The 19,228-nt window shown below is 40.6% G+C and overlaps 1 protein-coding gene across 7 annotated transcripts in view; it reads right to left on the bottom strand.

Moving 5' to 3' along the window:
• llgl2 (LLGL scribble cell polarity complex component 2) overlaps positions 1-19,228 on the bottom strand; it is a 96,619-nt gene that overhangs the window by 49,005 nt on the left and 28,386 nt on the right. For 6 of the 7 annotated variants that reach the window (XM_077551478.1, XM_077551476.1, XM_077551475.1 and 3 more), the window contains exons 6-19: positions 18,823-18,981; positions 17,974-18,136; positions 17,748-17,877; positions 17,600-17,654; positions 12,330-12,484; positions 11,912-12,123; positions 10,447-10,514; positions 10,186-10,339; positions 9,897-10,001; positions 8,726-8,821; positions 5,215-5,411; positions 4,249-4,396; positions 1,999-2,131; positions 1,810-1,926 (exon numbers count right to left, since the gene is read on the bottom strand). In XM_077551478.1, coding sequence (XP_077407604.1) covers positions 1,810-1,926; positions 1,999-2,131; positions 4,249-4,396; positions 5,215-5,411; positions 8,726-8,821; positions 9,897-10,001; positions 10,186-10,339; positions 10,447-10,514; positions 11,912-12,123; positions 12,330-12,484; positions 17,600-17,654; positions 17,748-17,877; positions 17,974-18,136; positions 18,823-18,981 — 1,892 coding nt within the window. The remainder of the gene's footprint in view (positions 1-1,809; positions 1,927-1,998; positions 2,132-4,248; positions 4,397-5,214; positions 5,412-8,725; positions 8,822-9,896; positions 10,002-10,185; positions 10,340-10,446; positions 10,515-11,911; positions 12,124-12,329; positions 12,485-17,599; positions 17,655-17,747; positions 17,878-17,973; positions 18,137-18,822; positions 18,982-19,228) is intronic. The other variant, XM_077551477.1, reaches the window with a different exon arrangement.

Here is a 19,228-nt window from a genome sequence, read left to right as displayed (position 1 = left end):
CTTATGTGAAATGTGTAAGATTACTTTGTGGTGAGAATGGGTGTATAGGTGAGTTCCATGTGAGGGCAGTTCAGATTGTGACCACTTGGAGGCACTCTGGTCACGTGTAACCTCCAAGAAGGGCTGGAGTGTACTGACCAGGATTCAAACTGACATTTGCAGGCAGTTGGCATGTCGTCTTGTCAGGCTCACGTTATTTTATGACTTGATTAGACTGAACTGCAGACTGCCAGTCTGAACCCAACGCTTAGATCTCAGCAGGGGTGAAGATGATGCTTTCCGATAAAGTTCTTTGATGCCATAAACTTGTGGTTCTGGCTGGTAAACAACAAACATTCACATCCTGGTGAGGTGGCCTACGGTTGACTCTTGTTTTTGAATTGTCTCTGGTTTAGGCAAGAGGGAGAAACAAAGCGAGATCACCCAGCCAAGACTGACTGAACGCACATTTCCAAGAGGGAAATGTTAAGGAAAGGGATATTTTTTTTAGGGTGACTAGTCTATAATTGTTAAACTCTTAACTATTTATTGTGAATAAAAAACAATTTAAAACGGTATTTTATTTCCTTGTGCATATTTCAACTAAAACAAATTAATTACTTTCATAGTATATACAGTATGTATAATGTATGGCTTTGATTCTCGCACTGTCGCCCGACATGTGCTGGTTATAGTCTAAAAAGATTAGAACAAAACAGTTTTTTTTTTCTTCTTCACATTGCCTCATATAGACTTTTTGCACGTGACGAGCGGATTTTTGATAGCAGGCTGTTTTAAGCCCCAGCTTAGCACATTACATTCACCAAAGCTTTGTCAAGGGAAACTACGGACCATAATGTTAGCCTAGCCAAATATTATCGCTTGTTATAAAATGCTCTTTGATATTGGTGTGTAGGCGGAGTCGTGCATGAATTTCGAATGATAAGTCAAACATCCAATTTAGATACGTTTTAAAAACACGTCATAAAGCATTTTTTCAATTGCTTTTCATTTCAAATAACATGTCAGACATTGAAGCTAAATGCATATGTCCGCTAAATGTAGAAATGTAAAATAAAATGAAATAAAAAGAGAGAAAAATGTATTGGGGTTTTTTTACAGGACAGCGACAGTATAATAAAGGATTTATATATTTGAAGCAAAATAAACCTATTTTTTATAATCAAGCATGTTGGGCGAAAAAAACATTTGCTTTCAGTCTTGTTATTTTGGTTATGCTTCTAAGGTCACTAGAATAGAGCAGTACTTAACTGATTCACTCCCAGCCATGTTTACTGACGCAAGCCCGTTCGCTCCCAGCGTACTGGATTTTGAAAAATTCTGTTCTATTGCTATAAAAACATGGAACCTACCAAAATAAAGATTAGAGTCTCTTCTTCCATCAGGAAAAAAAGTATATTTGTAGCGGTTTCCATTTTGAAGCAATTAGCATTATAATATAGCTAAGTTTCATCATTATTCACAAACCTGTTGAAAACATTGGGAAAAAGAGCCTGTTGCAACATGGTCCCTGGCTCATCTCTTATACTCTATTGCCACCTGCTGGCCGTTTTTTGTAATTACTACAGTTGCTTAACTACGATTGCTTAACTCCCGTACAAATAACTGCATCAAAGCATTCTGTATAAATAAATAAATAAATACCTTTGTGGGAGTGCAGGACAAAGTATTAAAAAACGCATGTATATGTTTTTGGGTTTGAACGAGTTAATTATCATTGTCACAGGGACGTAACTGTAGCACAACAATAGAGCTGCAGAGTGGACGGGCGACTATGAATCCATTGTATCCCCAACTCAAATGCCTCACCGGGGTGTGCAGTGATGGGCTCATCTGTCCTATGCTCGACAGAAGGAAGACGGAGTATGAATACATGTACACATCCCCCATTGGTCCCTGCCCAAAGGGAAGGCGTATTATGTGAACCTACAAGAAAATAATTGGGTATGAGGAGACATTTTGATGTATTGAAATCATTTGTTGAATGTAGTGACTTACTGTCTGAGAGGAAGGTGTCAGCAAAGTAAAGTATCCGCACCAGGCCAGTGAAAGAGTCATCTGATGAACGAGCCTCAATCTTTCTTTGGACAGGAGCCAGTTCCGCCTCCAAACGAGCATTTGCTTCCTGGAGCTTTTTGGTAATGACAAGAACAACAACAAAATACAAAAAAACACAATATGTTAACATGGAGGGTAGCTAAAGAGATGAGATGATGATTTGGATCTTTTAGCTGCCCAAATATATTTGGATGGGATCTTTTTCAACAGCAAAAATGTTAACTCTTTGACCGCCAAAAACGTTTAATAACGTTTAGTAAAATCCAAATGAGTGCTGCCAAAAAGATTAAAAGACGTTAACTATGTTTTTTTTGTTTTTTCGGGGGGGGGGACGGGTGGAGGAAAGCCTTGGCCAGCTGTGCTCAAAGTATCAAGCAGATCGAGTTATAATGACTATTTATGGGCACTAGATGGTAGCGATGACTCTCTTTGGACAAGATCGGGGAGGAGTCAGTAGTAGAAGACGTGAGGTGGAGCTAGAGTGTTGAGGGGAGAATGGCTGAGGAAGCGAAAATGGCAACTGGTTGCAAGCAGCTCACGCTTGAGCATTTTTTTCAAAGATGAAAAGCATCGACCAGTGCTAAAGAGCACATTGATGACGACGATGATGATGATGGTGACTCCGAGGTTGACGTCGAAGTTGGAAGCGTTGACGCGGCGGCTTCGATCACGTCGTAAAGCCTCACCGGCTAGCAATGCTAACGCCGGAAAACGTGGTGCACAACCAAGCACTTCTGCACAGGCGGACGTTCAATCGAACAATTAAGAGTACCCTGAGTCCAATGCATATTCATCGGAGGAGTGGGTAAAGTCTGATCACGGAGAAGACACTGGTTCTGGACTACGATGCCATCATGAATGGAGTGGATAAGATGGATCAGAACATCTCTTACCACCCGGTATAGGAACTGAAGGACATGAGGAAGCCAGACGTAACACCAGGTCACCGTATCATGATCCTGAGAGTTAACTTGATGACAACATGGCCGAACACACACTGCAGTATATACCTGTTACTTCCCGGAAAAAAAGGCCGGCAAGAAAGTGTAGGGTCTGCACGCGAAGGGGCAATCACAGTGAAACTAATCTGTGGTGCAAATCCTGCTGCGTTCCCTTGCACGTAGGGGAGTGTTACACAATATACCACACAAAAAGAAAAACTGTGTAGTTGAAACATCCACACAATTGTAAATAGTACCACAGTTGCACACATTTGTAAATAGTTTGCCAAATTGTTTTGTCAAATTGTTACACTGTTGAATGTAAATAAACTTATTTTGCTATCAAAAAACACTTTTTCATTGTTGGTGGTAGTGTTTTACAGAAGTAAAGCACTGTTTAGGTGTTTGTGGCATCATTCATGGAAAAAAAAAAGTGTCAAATTCACTAGAGTGCATGAAATAATATCGTTTCACAAAAAGCTTGATTTCTCCGTATTTTGGTCCAAAACAGAGCATTTGGGTGAAACTAACCTATTTTCTATTGTTGATTACTGAAAAACTGAATAAGGTAGAAACAAACTTTTTTTCCCGCTGAAATCTTTCATTTGGTAGTATCTGTGTTTCCATAGTCCAAACACAAAATTTTCTGTGGACCTTGAAATATCAGTCAAAATGCTCTAAATCAGCTGTGACCCACATGTTCTCTTTTCTGAAAATGGTTGGCAGTCAAAGAGTTAATAACAAAAATAAAATAAAAAATCTAATCAAATCAACATTGTTTAGACCTCATTATTAACCTCAATTTGCAAATATGCCAAATTAATCATTACAAGGTGCATTGTATGTCGATTACAGTAATTTCTGGACTATAAGCCGCTACTTTTTTCACTTTCATTCGACCCTGCAGCTAATACAAAGGTGCAGCTTATCCATCAGATCACAAGGGGGCGCACTATAAAGGAAGCGCAAGGGCGTCAGGCAGAGCAAAACAAACCAAGTGAACCCAAATACAGTAGGAGAGACAATGAGAGCGAGACAATTTGCACCCTCATTATGGAAAAGAAAGTAGCGGGAACATTAAAACACCTGCGGCTTACACTCAGGTGTGGCTGATAGGTGTAACAAACTAGAGTATTCTCCAAATTTAGCTAGCGCGGCTTATAGTCCAGAAATTACTGTATACTTATTTAGCTGAGAAGAAATACCATATCAAAATACCAGTTTAACTTTGTTTGTTTTTTCTCTCTACCTTGGTAGTATTGTTGATGTGATGTTTCCGTAGTGAGACTCTGCTGTGCCTCACTCTTCTAAAGGACTGTCGGAGTGATTTTTTTATGCTTTTCACCCTAGACAGAGGACCTTCCATGGCCAGTTGGTCACTAGGATTTAGAGTGCATCTAGAGAAAAATCCATTGCAACACACATAATAAATACGACACCAACATAAACACACGAGTAATGCATCAAAATTCAACAAAATTGATTTATACACTCCCACAGATCATGCAATGCGTGAAAAAACAAAACAAAAAAAAAAACACACTCAACAATCAATTACTGGAAGGCATATCCAGGCTCTTAACTCATTCACTACCATTGATGGCTATAGACATCAAAAATTCATTTGAACTATTTCTTCTTTAGTTTAACATTTTTTCTACCTTTGTTAACAAGAGTATGAAAACCTATAGTTTTTTTATTGTACATTTAGAACAGATATAAAATGTGTGATTAATTGTGAGTTAACTAGTGAAGTCATGCGATTAATTATGATTAAAAATTGTAATCGCCTGACGCCCCAAATTTTTAGTCATCATTTAATCGTGTCAGGCGATTACATTTTTTAATTGTAATTAATCGCATGACTTTAATAGTTAACTCACAATTAATCACACATTTTATATCTAAATTTCAAAAAAATATATCTAGTTTTTCATACTTTTGTTAACAAAAGTGGAAAAAAATGTTTAACTAATAGAAATAGTTCAAATGAATTTTTTACGTCTATAGCTGTCAATGGCAGTGAATGAGTTAATATCAAAGCTATACCAGTATGGCTGGCACAATGTGGCACGATATGGCACAAATGATGACCAAAATGGTAAAAATCTGATGGCTAGATAAATACCGTGTTATTTCCACTTTAAGCACCATCATTTTCATCACATTGGCTTAAAAACTCTAAAATTGTTGAGTTCGTTAAGTGTCTACTTACTTGATGAAGACATTGTTTTTCTGTTGGTAATCAAACAATCCAAAGCCATGGCTGGTGCCATAAGCAACCAGCTTCCATTCTGAGTGAAGACTAAGAGCGGTGACCACAGCAGGGGGCTGACACTGCACAAGAGTGCAGGGCTGGAAGCCTGCCTCAAAAAGGACTGGCTCATCTCTAACATCTAGACGTGTGTGCCCCTAAAAAACAAACGGAAAAACATACATACATAGATACATATATACACAGATATTTAAACAATTTATTTCAAATATCCATAAAAATAAGAGTGCAGTATAACAGTAACATAGGTTAAAAAAAAAGTATTAGGAGGTATAAACTTGTCTCTTCCTACCTCCGTATATGTTTATTTCATTCTTAGTACAGGGAGCCCTCAAGTTACGGCGGAGTTCTGTTCCTACGCTGGCGATGTAACCCGAATTTCAACTTAAGTCGGATTTCCCCATAAAAGTCGATATTTACATCAAGATACTTGTACAGTAATTTTTAAAAACATATTTGCGTGACCCGGAAGAGCCGGAACCAATATTTTGTGTTTCCGCATGGACATTCATTGCTGACGGACGGCAGAGAGGAGCTAATTCTCAAACTTAAACACGGAAATGTGACACGCCTGATGGCGAGCCGACCTGCTGATGGATGTCCGTTGCTGGAGGTAACAACAACACAACTTTAAATAACTTTAAAATGGCCAAATTACTGCGGGAAATTAATGAAAAAGAAGGTGCTGTGGACAACGCACAGGCGCCGTAAAGTCGAACAGACAAAGGTGAAGGTACGACCTAACTCGGGGACTCCTTGTATATTAACAATATTAACATTGAGGAACATTCCTGTCAAAGGTACGGATGAATCGTTGGAATTCGTCGAAACATCTAATTGAGATGCGAATTGGCTGTTAAAAACAAATGCCTAATCAGAGTTAGGTAGGTCTCTCAGCTCTCTCTCAGCTGGCGCACCAAAGTGGGCAAACCAGCATGTGATGAATGCGCGTACTACCTCAGCTAAGGTAGTCGATGACAGGAAAATAACTTCTGGCTACCTAGTGGTCCTGTCTACCATGGTGAGGAGGTGAGTGAACCCGCAGGGGGGAGGCAGAGGTCCCACAAGGTCCACGTTTGCATGGTTAAAACGTCTATCCGGCACTTGAAACGGTTAAATGGTGCTCTGGTACGGCGTTGTACTTTGGCACGCTGGCATGACATCTTTCCTGAGATCTGGCCAGACAAACTGGGCAACCAACCAGCTTAGTGGAGGCCGTGGATGGTTGTCAAAAACATAGCGCCGCTAACCAGCCGGCACCATGGGGCATGGTTGGCCAGTGGACAAATCAGTGAGGTGTGTTCTGTGACATTGGCGTCCTCAAACGTGATGTCCTCCAGATGCAGTCCGGTGGCAGCCGTACAGTAGGCTTAAATGTCAGAGTCGGCGGCCTGGTCGACAGCCATAGCAGCGTAATCAAGCCCCAGGTGAATAGCCGCTGCTTTTGACCAGGACAGGCAGTCTGCAACTTAATTGTCAGTGCCAGCCACGTGCTGATGTCTGTAGTGAACTTTAATATGGCAGCAAGCTGACGTTGCTGCTGACCAGACCACGGCTCCGAGGCCTTGGTCAGGGCAAATGTCAGCAGCTTGTGGTCCACGAAAGCAGTGAACTAGCGGCCCTTCAAGAGGAATTGGAAGTGTCGAGTGGCCCTTTTAGTAAAGTAATTTTAATTTCCTTCCTCTTTGTACAGTATCCTCTTGCCTGGTATAATGATCCATGTGTCAAATGGTTGCTGATATCTCACTGAGCTGTGAATGCTTGTGAGTGCTATGAACGAATGTGTCAACATTAGGGTTGGGACGGGATCTTGTGCGACGACATCTTGCGGGATTAGAATGCCGCGAGATTTCTCGTCCCTCCACAATACAAGAGCTTTTATTTATTTTTTGCTGTTTGTTGGCTTGAATAGGGATAGGAATCAAAAACTGGTTCTTGTTGAAAAACAGTTCCCAGGGTTTCAGTTCTTTGTCATTGTTTGCCAAATGCCCTGATCGATTACACTCGGGACGATGACGTCACCACACACATTGCGTTAGCGAATGCCACTAGAAACATGGCGCCAACTTGCGAAAGTTTGACATTACAAAATAACCATATGGCAACTTGCAATTTTGATCTTTCGTCTAATGAAGGAAACACTACAACTATGCAAAAGTATTTGCGCCCATAGCATGGGATAACTTTCAATGACTGTCGCATTTGTGAGCCGCTCATGGGTGGTCAACCCAGCAGTGGCAGCGGCATTAACGTAAACGTCCTCTCCTGTCAGTACAGTACTGTAGGTAATTGTGTTAACATCATTTTGCCTTATTGTAGAAATGCCGTTACTAACTACTAATGTTAAAGCCCGTATCTGACCGAGGGGCGCAGGCTTGCGGGTGTGTGCGGATGTAGTACAAGAAAATGTTTGAACATTTAAAAATATTAAGACAAATACAATTATTTGAAGCACTATAATTATGTCAGTTCCTTTTGGACAAAACAAGATTTATTTAATTAGTCATTTTAAAGCCTGTAACAAAAGTGACTCCTGTTTTGGACTTAAGAGCTAGGCCATTAATTTTCGTGCAGTCTGCTAAAAATAAAACATTTTGAAAACTGGAAAATTTATATTAGGATTTATTTTATATTACAAATTTTGCGAAAATCTCGTCTCGTTCTCTTTTGTGGGATTTGTGCCTCATCCCATACCTAGTCAACATACTTGGTGGTCATGTGGTTTCTAGCATTGGCGTATAAAAAAAAAAATTGGGCAACTTGTCTAATGACCATTGACAAGTGCTTGCACTGTTGTGCAAACATATGCTACTATTAGCGAAAGAAGGGATTTGTAAGGAAATGTTGTAATATGTTCAATTCGCACACACATCTGCAAACTTTTAACGAACCCTGATAAAATCCTAAATTTGCTACCTTCACAAGCATTCACTGCTCTGGCAGATATGAGCTTTAGAGAGAGGGTGACAAGCTCGGTCATCCGGTAAGGGCTCAGACTCGAGCCACTGCCCTCTACATTGAAAGGAGACATATAAGATGAGTTCCAGGCACGTCCCACCCGGAGGAGGTTCCGTGGACAACTCCGGACACGCTGGGGAGACTATGAGAGATTGTGAATGCCTTGGGATTCCCCCAGGAAAAGCTGGACGGAGTGGCTGGGGAGAGGGAAGTCTGGGCTTCCTGCTAAAAATGCTGCCCCTGCGACCCGTCCCCGGATAAGCAGAAGAAAATGGATGGATAGAATTTATTATCACTTAACAGGGACTTTTTAAAGAAAAATGTTGGTTTATTGTGACTTAATTATCTGAAGATCAGTTATTTTTGTGAGCAATTTATCTACAAATACAAGTAATTAAAAGGGTTCACAAACTTTTTCTCACAACTGTACGGACTGTTTATTCAAGGAGGAATACAGTGCATTTTCTTTTATTGTAACCACATTGTTGATTACCTTCCAGCGGAAACCTTCTTGACCTAGCAGCAAATCCACAACTTTCACTTCCACCGCCTGTTCTGCTGCTTCGTCATTGAGCTCCAGTACCAGAATCTTCAAAGACAATTGATTGAAATGGTCACATACAATGATTATCAGTAACACAGATTATTGGTACAGGTTCATTAGTACTACCAGCAAATAGTTCAGGGAATAATGTTAACAGAAAAATGGCATTGTCAGTTTCCTCAGACATAATTAGTGTCTCACCTGGAAATGTACTCTTGACAACACTCTTAATTTTCTTTGACTGCCAGGAAATAGGAGAAAACTCCATTATCACCCAACAGAACAATGATATGCACACCTTGAGTACGGCCATCATAGATACTTGCAAAAGATCCATCAGTGAATGCAACCAACTTAAGGCTATTGACAAGGTGTGGAAAGTTCAACTCAACTGACTTGGTCTTGAACTCTGCTTCATGAATGGTCCGTATGGTAGCACATTTGAGATGTGCAATTTTTCTTTTTTTTTGGGTAGGACCAAATAGACTAAATTTTAGAATAAACTAATATTTATACTTGAAAGAACATAAAATTAAGAATTGAAAAAAAAAAGAAGTCACTCAAAGGTTGAGGAACGAAATCACGACCTTCAGCTTGGGAGACGGCCACACTACCACCTGAGTTATGCCACTCCTATTGTTAGCTTACCTCCAAGAGGAGACCAAAAATTTCGTTTTTGTCAAAACGTTTTTGCGCTTGGAGTTAGGTAGATTCCAGCTGACACAAACGATATACTAATACCCAGCAGGAGCTGCGTGGCTCAGGGAGTAGATCGGCTGTCTCCCAAGCGTGAGTTTGTTCCTCAACCCTTGAGTGACTTTTATTTATTTATTTTTTAAATTCTATATTTTACTCGCTTCCCAAGTGCAAATATTACTCTAAAACTGATTCTATTTGGTCACACTCTAAGTAGAGTCAAATTTATTCTACAGAATTTACTGTGTTCTCTACTATTAGAGAATTTCAGAGTACATTGCACCGTGTAACCACAGCAGCAAAAACAAAAGTGATGCATTTATTTTGTTGTCAGTGTAGCTCCCAAAATCACTCAGATCCCTATACAGTGTTTACATAGTGATTTATAGAGCTTTACCAATACAACATAGAACTGTAATCTCACCTGTCCAGCTGTTCCTGCGACAGCAAGATAACCGCTGTATTTACAAAGGTGGATCTTCTGAATGCCAAGCCTTGGATCATCACTGTAGGGGTCAAAGCAGCCAACCTAGACACAAAAATGTAACCAGAATTCTCAGACATCGGTATGATAGTGTAAGTTGGAGTAACTGTGCTAGTGGACAGTAAAAATGTCTACTACTTTTTCTACTACTACTTTTTTCTTTTTGAAGATTCAGGCACAATGAATGTAATCAAGAAAAGGAAGTCATGCTTTTAAATGAAATACACACCTTTCTGAAAGGTGGCCACTCTCCTTCAGCCCCTTGATGCATGTTATCATTGGGGTCAGTGTCTGTGTGGAAGACTCCAGCCGTGTTCAATTTGTACATGAGGTACAGACAGACTCCTGAGGCATTCCAGAAACGCACAGTTCCATCCTCATGGCTACACATACAGTAACAGGCAAATGTTATACTGTTAAAAAAAATTGTGACTTTTGTTTATTGATTAGATATAGTTCACAACAGGATAAACGGTTTAGGTGACCTGACCCTGTGAGCAAAAGATCTCTCTGTGAAGGATCTGGGGCCAAGTTCTGCCCTCCGGTTATTGGCCATGGCTGAATAGAGAGAACATAGTGTTTAAGAGTGATCAGTCAGTCAATATACTGTATGCGAGTCAATTTATGTAATTTTGGCCCTCTTCTTGCAATCGCTGTGTTTATCTTTACTGAATCTTGCAACTTTTGGGGGACCTCAACAAGCCCAAAACTGAATACATTTTCCAAGAATGTGTATCTTATGTATGCATGTGTGTATTCATCTACAGGACCGTATTTTCACGCCTAAAGGTGCACTTAAAAAAAAAATTGACGGTGCGTCTAAGTGGGCCTTTTGTGTGCACCGAGTGCCAAAATCTGTAAATGTTGTGCGACATCAGTAAGCGCTCCGCTTGACTGTATGTGTGGGAGCATTTCTGTCAGACAGACTGCGGAGCATTGCCGACATATTGCTTACACACAGGGAATCCGGCCCTGGTTGAGGACTGGCAGGCATGAGAACCTATGACGTGAGTCTTTTGGCTTCAAATGCCTGCCAGTCCTCAATCAGGGACAGGTTTCCTGTATTAAGATAGAGTAGGACGTCATGGTGCTCACTGCTTTCGCTTATGGAACTGCGAGACTAGAATGAGTTACGCCATAATTTGTGCTAAACGTGTCTGCTTGCACTAATGTTGGAGGTTTCGCAAAAGCCGGCATCATTTCTGAGGAGCCGGACGGTAATGAGACTGACTCTGACAATACTACAATGACGAGAGGGAACCTGGCATGTTTGATGGAGAACTTGTCCAGCTGTTTGTTTCAGATACAGCAGATGGGGACTTTGAGAGATTTGTGGATGAGGATTGATTAAAAGTAGCGTGAGTCCATTGTTAAAATACTTCAAGTACAAAGGAACTCACTATTTACATTGATAAATACTTCAATAAAGTACAACCGAACTCAGTTTTGCTCCACTGCCTTTGTAAAAACATACACGCGTATGTTTTAACGTGAAAGCATGCTACCATGTTTTGAGCTAGCTAAACCATGTTTAACCGTGCCTACGCCAAATAGTGCAGTGTGCCTTATGTGTGTGTTAAATACAGAAATGAAACCCGTAACGGTGCCTTTTAATACGGTGCGCCTTATGGTTGTGAAAATATGGTACGTATGTGTAGCGATAATTGACTTATTTCGCTAGGTAAATTTCGGTAATTGTTCGGGCCGGAGCCAGCTGTTCTGAGCCATCTGTTCAAACACACACATCAATGTTCGGTTCAATAAGTAACTAATAAGTAACTAAATACTATTTTTAGTCACAAATTCAGGGCACTGCTGTTATAATCAAATGCGTGTTCTGATCGCAGGACTTTTTTATTCGCGGTTGTTAATTGAAACGGCAACAGCGCAACAATTTGCCAAGCTTTATATCATTGAGGAACTGTGTCAAACAACTAGGGTAGAACTGATTCTACCTTTTTGGAGTAATTTGTCTTCTGTAGCTCTCCGGCAGCAAGAACTCTCTCCCACAGTTTGAGAGGGATAGCAGAGACATGGTGTGAGCAGGTGATTGCTGAACTGTGCAGTGGAACCAGGTAGGGTGTTTGAAAGACTGGCCATCCCTCTGCCTCCAGGTCAATCACTACCAATTCCTCTTCAACCAAGACCACTAACGCGCTGGGATCCCCTGGGCAAGACAAATGATGATGGCAATTACCCTGTACTTGCAATTAATTAGCATGCAAACGAAATTAGCCAGCTCTATATTGGATACAGTTAAAGACAAGTTTATTATTAAACACTCAATAGTAAAACTGGCTACAGGATGATCAAGTATGAAATCTTTAAAATGTTTAAAATTATGAAATTGGGTGATTCTGCATTTATAACTACCAGTGTTAAGTCGTCTTTCTTTGATGACAAAGAAGTCAATGATTCTGGACGTGAAATCCAGGGCGACATGTTTTTTATTATGGATGACAGTAATGCAGTGTCTGTCCCCAAAGCTCGCCCTAGGCATTCCACCACTGAAGAAGAGGAATGGTGTCCTATAAAAAAGAACGCAAAACATACATCAGTCTATAATTCCAGAGATCAATAAAAATAATTTTAAAGTTGAGGATATTTCAAATGTGCTTATAACGCGCAACTGCACTTCATGGGATGATTACCATATTTTTATTTAGCATTAAGTCCAAGTGGAGCATGTGCTTCCATTGTTGAGGCGGCCGACCGGAGCTGTGGCAGCAGCTTTGGTGGGCACTGAGGCAAAGACTAGGCCATGGGAGGAGTTTGGTGAGGTCATGGAGAACAACTTTGGACAGCTTCGAAGAAATTCTGGTCCACCATCTGGCATCTCAGTGCACCATGTATAGTGGGGATGAAGGGCTGCTGACCACGACTCGAGACCTGAGTCAGTGGGGAGAATACTTCAAAGACCTTCTCAATTCCACCTTTGAGGAAGCAGAGTCTGGGGGACTCTGAGATGTGCTCTTCTATCTCTGGGGTTGAAATCACCAAGCTAGTTAAAAAGCTCCTCTGTGGCAAAGCTCCGGGAGTAAATGAGAGCCGCTCAAAGTTTTTATATATTGTGGGGTTGTTGTGGTTGACACGCCTCTGCAACATTGCATGGACATCTGGAACAGTGCCTCTGGATTGGCAGACTGGGGTAGTGGTCTCCCTTTTTAAGAAGGGGGACCAGAGGGTGTGTTATAACTACGGAAGGATCACAAGTGAGAGTTGGACTCCGCCAAGGTTGCCCTTTGTCACCAAATCTGTTCATAACTTTTGTGGACAGAATTTCAAGGCATTGAGAGGATCTGGTTTGGAGGCCTCAGTATTGCATCTCTGGCTTTATCAACCCGCGATCTCCAAAAGTTGGAGATCCAACTTTCACTCGAGTGGTTCGCAGCCGAGTGTGATTGGATAAAAATTAGCACCTCCAAATCTGAGACCATGGTCCTCAGCCGGAAAAGGGTGGATTGCCCTCTCCAGGTCAGGGATAAGATCCTGCCCCAAGTGGAAGACTTCAAGTATCTTGGGATCTTGTTCACGAGTGAGGGAAGAATCGAACGGGAGAGCCGGTATCGATACTTTACCCTGTTTTCATCTTTAAAATAACACAAAAAGTTCACCTAACGAAAGTAGTGCAGAAAGATGAAACAGAAGCCAAAGAAGAGGACTAGATGAATACTCTCGTGAATGCTTAGTAACAACTCTGTAAAGTCAATGCAAGTTAGCAATCTGTTTGATTTTCAACACATCAGAAAAAAAAAAAAAAAGTATATAGCATTTTTGGGATTTTAGAAAAGAGACGGAAAACTTGATAAAGCCATGCCATTTGTAAAGTGTACCAAGCAGCTTTCAAGTACACTGGTTCAACAATTAATCTAGATCTGGACTTTCATGCTAGCTCGGTAACACTGCACGGCAAAAACACGGTTTGTATTTTACTGAGATATTTTAGGAAACTCGGCTATAATTTGGCACGAGCTCAGGAAATCATGGCTGCAATAACCCGCTTCATTGCCAAGGGATTATATGCTTACAGTATAGTTGAGTGTGATGGATTTCAGGACTTGCTGCATACTTTATCGTTGAGATATAAATTGCCGTTGCCATCCCAAAAGCATATCAGCAACACATGTATGTCTGTTGTTGTATGCTCAAGTGAAGAGCAAAGTTGAAGAAGAGCTGGCAAAAGCAGATCGAGTGGCAATAACAACTGATGCCCGGAATTTATGTGCATTTCATGTGAGTCATGCTGTATGTGACGACCACAACCTACCATATTACTTCAGATAGGCAGTTAAAGTGTCATGTATTACAAGACTAGGATTTCAAAGGATCTGACACTGGGAAAAATATAGGTGCTCTGTTGAGACAAGTATGCATTGATTGGAACCTTGTTGATAAGCATCCAGCGCATGGTGTTAGCTGGGGAAGAAGCAGATATGAGCCTTCATCTCATGTGGTTCGCACACACCATCAATCTTGCCACGCAGAAAGCCTTCAAAGTGAACACAATTGCAAGGTTGCTGGGAAGAGTGAGAAGAGTGGCAAGTGTTTTGTTGTTGTTTTTTTTTGTTTTTTACCACAGTGTTAGGGCAGTACTGTAGATATTCTACAAGGAAAACAAAAACAGCTAGCCTTGCTTCCCCCCACAAGCTCATTTAGTGTCAACTCGTTGGAACTGGTCCTATGACATGCTGCAACGCTTTTTGGAGCAACAACCTGCCATTTCTGCTGCACTCTTGTCCAGCGATCTTTGAAAAGGAGATGTGAACACTCTTAAGGATGAATACTTTTTCGATGGTGAAGACATTGTCATGCTGATTGGTCTAAAGACAAGCGACCCACACTTTCTGTGATTTCACCAGTCAAAGAAATGTTTAAAAAAAACTTTGAAGCAACAGTTATCAGAGAGATGAATCAGACATTCATGAATGACTTTGAGAAAACTACAGTGGCTTCGAGCATCTCTTTCACACTGCAGTAGCTCTGGACCTCTGGCTTAAGTCTACCTTTTCTGAGTGACAGTGACGCTGTGAGAATATTCACAAGCATCTCAGGAGAAGCTACATCCTTGCACGGAAATGCAACTCCTTTATTTCAGCACACTTAAATTAAAGCACATACAATTCGATATTACAACACATCATAACTTTGTCAGTCTGCTATGCTTTATTGAATTTACACTTACTGTAGAATTATACATTTTATTTCTAGGCAACAACAACATCCTGCTGAGAAGTGAACAGTGCAGACAGATCCATGTCAACCTGCCTGTGAATTAGCCTAAAATCACCACTAATAGACCTCAGACCAATGGTGTACAGGTTGTATTTTGTAACTTGCAACCATGATGGATTTGACTTTGGCTTTAACTCACTTTATTAAATAACCAATTCTATATAGTCAGTGAATCAACATGCAATAATAAATCTAAACTAGAGCTGCGAGCAGCTATAAAGGGCCCTGGCAGCCCGGGCCACTTTGGGGTATTTGCACGTTGTGAGTACTGGCACATTGGATTTTTTATTTTTAAATGGCACAATAAACATTAACATATATTGATTATTTAGTTTTTTGCCAGACCTGATGTGTATTCAAAATTTTTCTTGCTTGTTTAGTCCAACCAAATCAGCATAATTTTTCTTGGCAAATAACGTGTATCCACAGCAACAGCATACTGCAAATAAAAAGTTTTGCTTTTACTTTTCATCGAGAACATCTTTAGATGAAACGGAGGGAAAAAGGGGTCGTGCCAGTCACAGCTTGTGAAATTCACAAAAATATCTAATTTTTACGAGGCTTTTTCATTGCGTTTTACCAAAGCAATTATTGAATCATATTATTTGTACTATTTCTTAAAAATGGTCCTTTTCAATTTAAAATTAAGGACGTATCTGTCAAGGAAGGACGCATCTGTACTCACTCCTGCACTCGCTCGTGACTTCTAACTATTTTGTTGACATTGGGATTTTTAACTACATTGTTGCAATATGTCTGGCGGAAAAAGAGCTGACGAAATTGAAGAGATAAAATTTCTCTTGCAAAACTCAAAGAAATGGTCACCGAAATACTTGAAATGAAAAAGAGCATCGAGCCACTTCGGCAGGAAATTCAGAAGTTGAAGAAAGAGACAAGAAAAAGACTGACACATTGTCACCTTGGAACAAAAACTGGATGATTTGGAACAGAATCTTCAAATCAACGATGTGATAGTTACAGGTATCCAGATTAAACCGCGCCGCGGCCCTCGGCCGAGAGCTAAATGCAGTTGATTCTGACCAAGCTTCAGCGAACGAGACTGTCGAACAGCAAGTGACAACTCAACTCAGAGATTTGGGATTAATTGTGGCTCCAGCGCACATCCCGATATGCTCTTCGCTTCCAACTGTGGGGAGACGACCACCGGCAGTTATGATCAGATTTGTTGACAGGAAGAAAAAGATTGCTCTTTTGAGAGATAGCTACAGGCTAAAAGGTAATGATCAATGATAATCTCACAAAACGAAATGCTGACATTGCCAGAAAGGCGCGACAATTGAGAAAGAATGGATTTATCGAGAACACATGGACAAAAGACTGTCGCCTATTCATCCAAACAAAAGAAGACTCATCTTCTCAGAAGAAAATACGGATCGTGAAAAGAGTGGAAGAATTGGCTGAGTTTGAGAGACATTAACTGCTATCAGTAACTCACATCATTAAATTCTGGATTATCTATTAGCCAGAGGAAATTATTGTAACATATTACTAATTAACCCAAAACTGGAGCTGTCATGATTTGAATAATGTAAATATAGCATATGATTACTTGCTGACACTGCCAAGGTTAACTCTTGTTTATACACCTGCATTGGATAACATGTATTGCTGTTCCTGTAAGAATGTAAATTTTGTCTGGCTCCATTTCTGTTTGGACATTTGCTGTAACATGCAAGGCTGTCGTGATAAGGTTGTATTGTATTGTATTGCAATGTATCTGCTGTAAATAGTTACAATGGGGTTGATGAACATGGTTTTGGGATGCGGCTAGCGGGGGCTACTCCGCTGGGTGGGCTGGCCTTGGTGAGCACTCAGGAGCATCAAGATCTCAGCATCATCGGATGCTGGCAACAGTGGTGGCTGAACTGACCATAATGGAGTGAACATTACTGTGGACGCAATGGGCAGAATAAAAGCCAATCTACTCTTCTGGAAGCCACAACATGTGTGAAAGCTAAACCAAGGTCAGCAAAGACGCTACTGGTGAACGAGCATGCGCTTGCCTTGGCTGCTTGCCTGGTTGGGTGGGCCTGTTGGTGGCGTCCGGGAACCGATTTACCAATTCCAAATGACAGACATTACTCAAGATGAACTGAGCGAGGAGTGTCTCAAGTCTGGGATTGATAACGATATGAATCAATGACTATCATAATCAATGTATATGACTGATGCGTCTAGTAAGAATCGATGGGGACGAGTTGCTAATAAACCATGGCTTTTACCCGTCAACCCTTCTTTCAGATGTCAATGTTGCAAATTATATCATGTGATCGATGTAACCTGTAATAATGTGTCCGAAAGGAAAAAGGAATAAAACAAACAAACAAAATATACAGCACTTCAGAACACAAGCAGATGACAATGCATGAGTGAAACACAAGACAACATACCCTTCCTTTGTAGGCAGCTGAACTATTTTAGAAATCGCTTTGCAAGGGAAATGTCCTGGAGAAATAAATAAATAAAGTGATGCACCCCTTCCAGGAAAACGTGCTTCTTGTCCAACAGTATAGGAAAGTCAGGCAACAGCATCCTCACCATAAGGAATATCTGATTTCTCCACCTCATTTCCATCTTCCTCACCAAATGTCCAACGACAATAGCTTCCATCACTGTGAGAACTAAGAATGTATCCTCTGTCATTCGTCCACCACACACTCTCCAGTTGCTGTGGTGCATGGATACAACCAAAAAAAAACAAATATTAGGTTCATGTAATAAGCAAATCATTGAGCATTCTGTTGATTTGCATATCACTTCCTACCTGAGTAGATGGAAAGTGCTGAATCGCACACCGTTTCTGAAGATCCCAGATTACAATAAGACCTCGTCCATACCCAATAGCAACGTGATTTGGGTTGGCTGGGTTCTCCTGTAAGGCTTCAACATGTTCTAAACTTCTATGCCCCATATAATCATCTGGTACACTGAAAGAGATGAAGTCATGTTTCTTTATGCAAATGTAGAAACAACCCCACGCACCCACCACACGCACCAAGCCCCACACACAGGGATAATAATCCTGACTTTTATTTTGATTGGCATTGTCCAGAATGTGTTAATTTAATAATATATGTTTTTAGGGCCCGGGCACCAGGTGGTTAACCTGGCAATAGCCAGATTGATATTGTGATTCACTCAAGGGAGTTCTCCACAATATCAATCTGGGACTGCTCCATGGAGATTTGCTCTAGAAAGGCAGGACATTCTGTACAATACTTTGAGCTGATGTGGACAATGCCGTATCGCCTAGTTTGTTTTGACCAATCACGACCACATATGAAAATGTTGTCTTTGTCCTCATCAAAGGGGGAAAAAAAGCACAAATATCTTAAACAGCTAAAAATGCACGACACACCTCTTGCTGTTAAACATTCAACAAGGAAACGTGAGTAATTCTGCAAAAACAGAATTAATTGCAGCGTCCATGAACGTCCATGTTTTGAATGAGTTTTAAAATGAGATTGAATAAAAAAATTAAAAAAGGGGTGGCCTGTTTATCCCTGCTTGCCACTTAAAAATTTAAGTTAGTTTTATACCATTACACGTACATTACTAATACAAAATTACCGTCCCTTAATACTGAGCATGAGAAAGACATGTATTTTCCCACCTGTTGGCAACTTCAACAAGGCTGATGTTCCTCTCTTCAAGCTCTCTAAAGCCAGGGACCTGAACAATAAAGACATGCCCCCCCTCAGTTCCCAGCAGCAACAGATCCCCAGAAGAGTGGGCCAGCACTGCTGTCACTCTGGTCACACTTGGTGGGGCACTAAGGACGAGTTAAGATGAGAGATGAAATAATGTTAACATTACAGATTTTTCACAATCTGTTGCAAATTGTACCAAAGTGTATTTCTTTTTTTCCGCCAAGTGGTGTTTCTACCGTCCACATTGATTAAAGCTGCTTTTTGTAATAATTTGCCCAAAAATATCTTTATAATAGCCTTTTTATTTGACCATTTATGACTGAAACATCTTCTAATTAGAAGATTAACATTTTAGCTGTTCACAATGGG

This window comes from Vanacampus margaritifer, chromosome 18, assembly GCF_051991255.1.
Source record: "Vanacampus margaritifer isolate UIUO_Vmar chromosome 18, RoL_Vmar_1.0, whole genome shotgun sequence".
In the NCBI taxonomy this organism is placed as follows: domain Eukaryota; kingdom Metazoa; phylum Chordata; class Actinopteri; order Syngnathiformes; family Syngnathidae; genus Vanacampus; species Vanacampus margaritifer.
The sequence above is the reverse complement of the archived record's forward strand: the minus strand, read 5'-3'. Positions and strand labels throughout refer to the sequence as shown.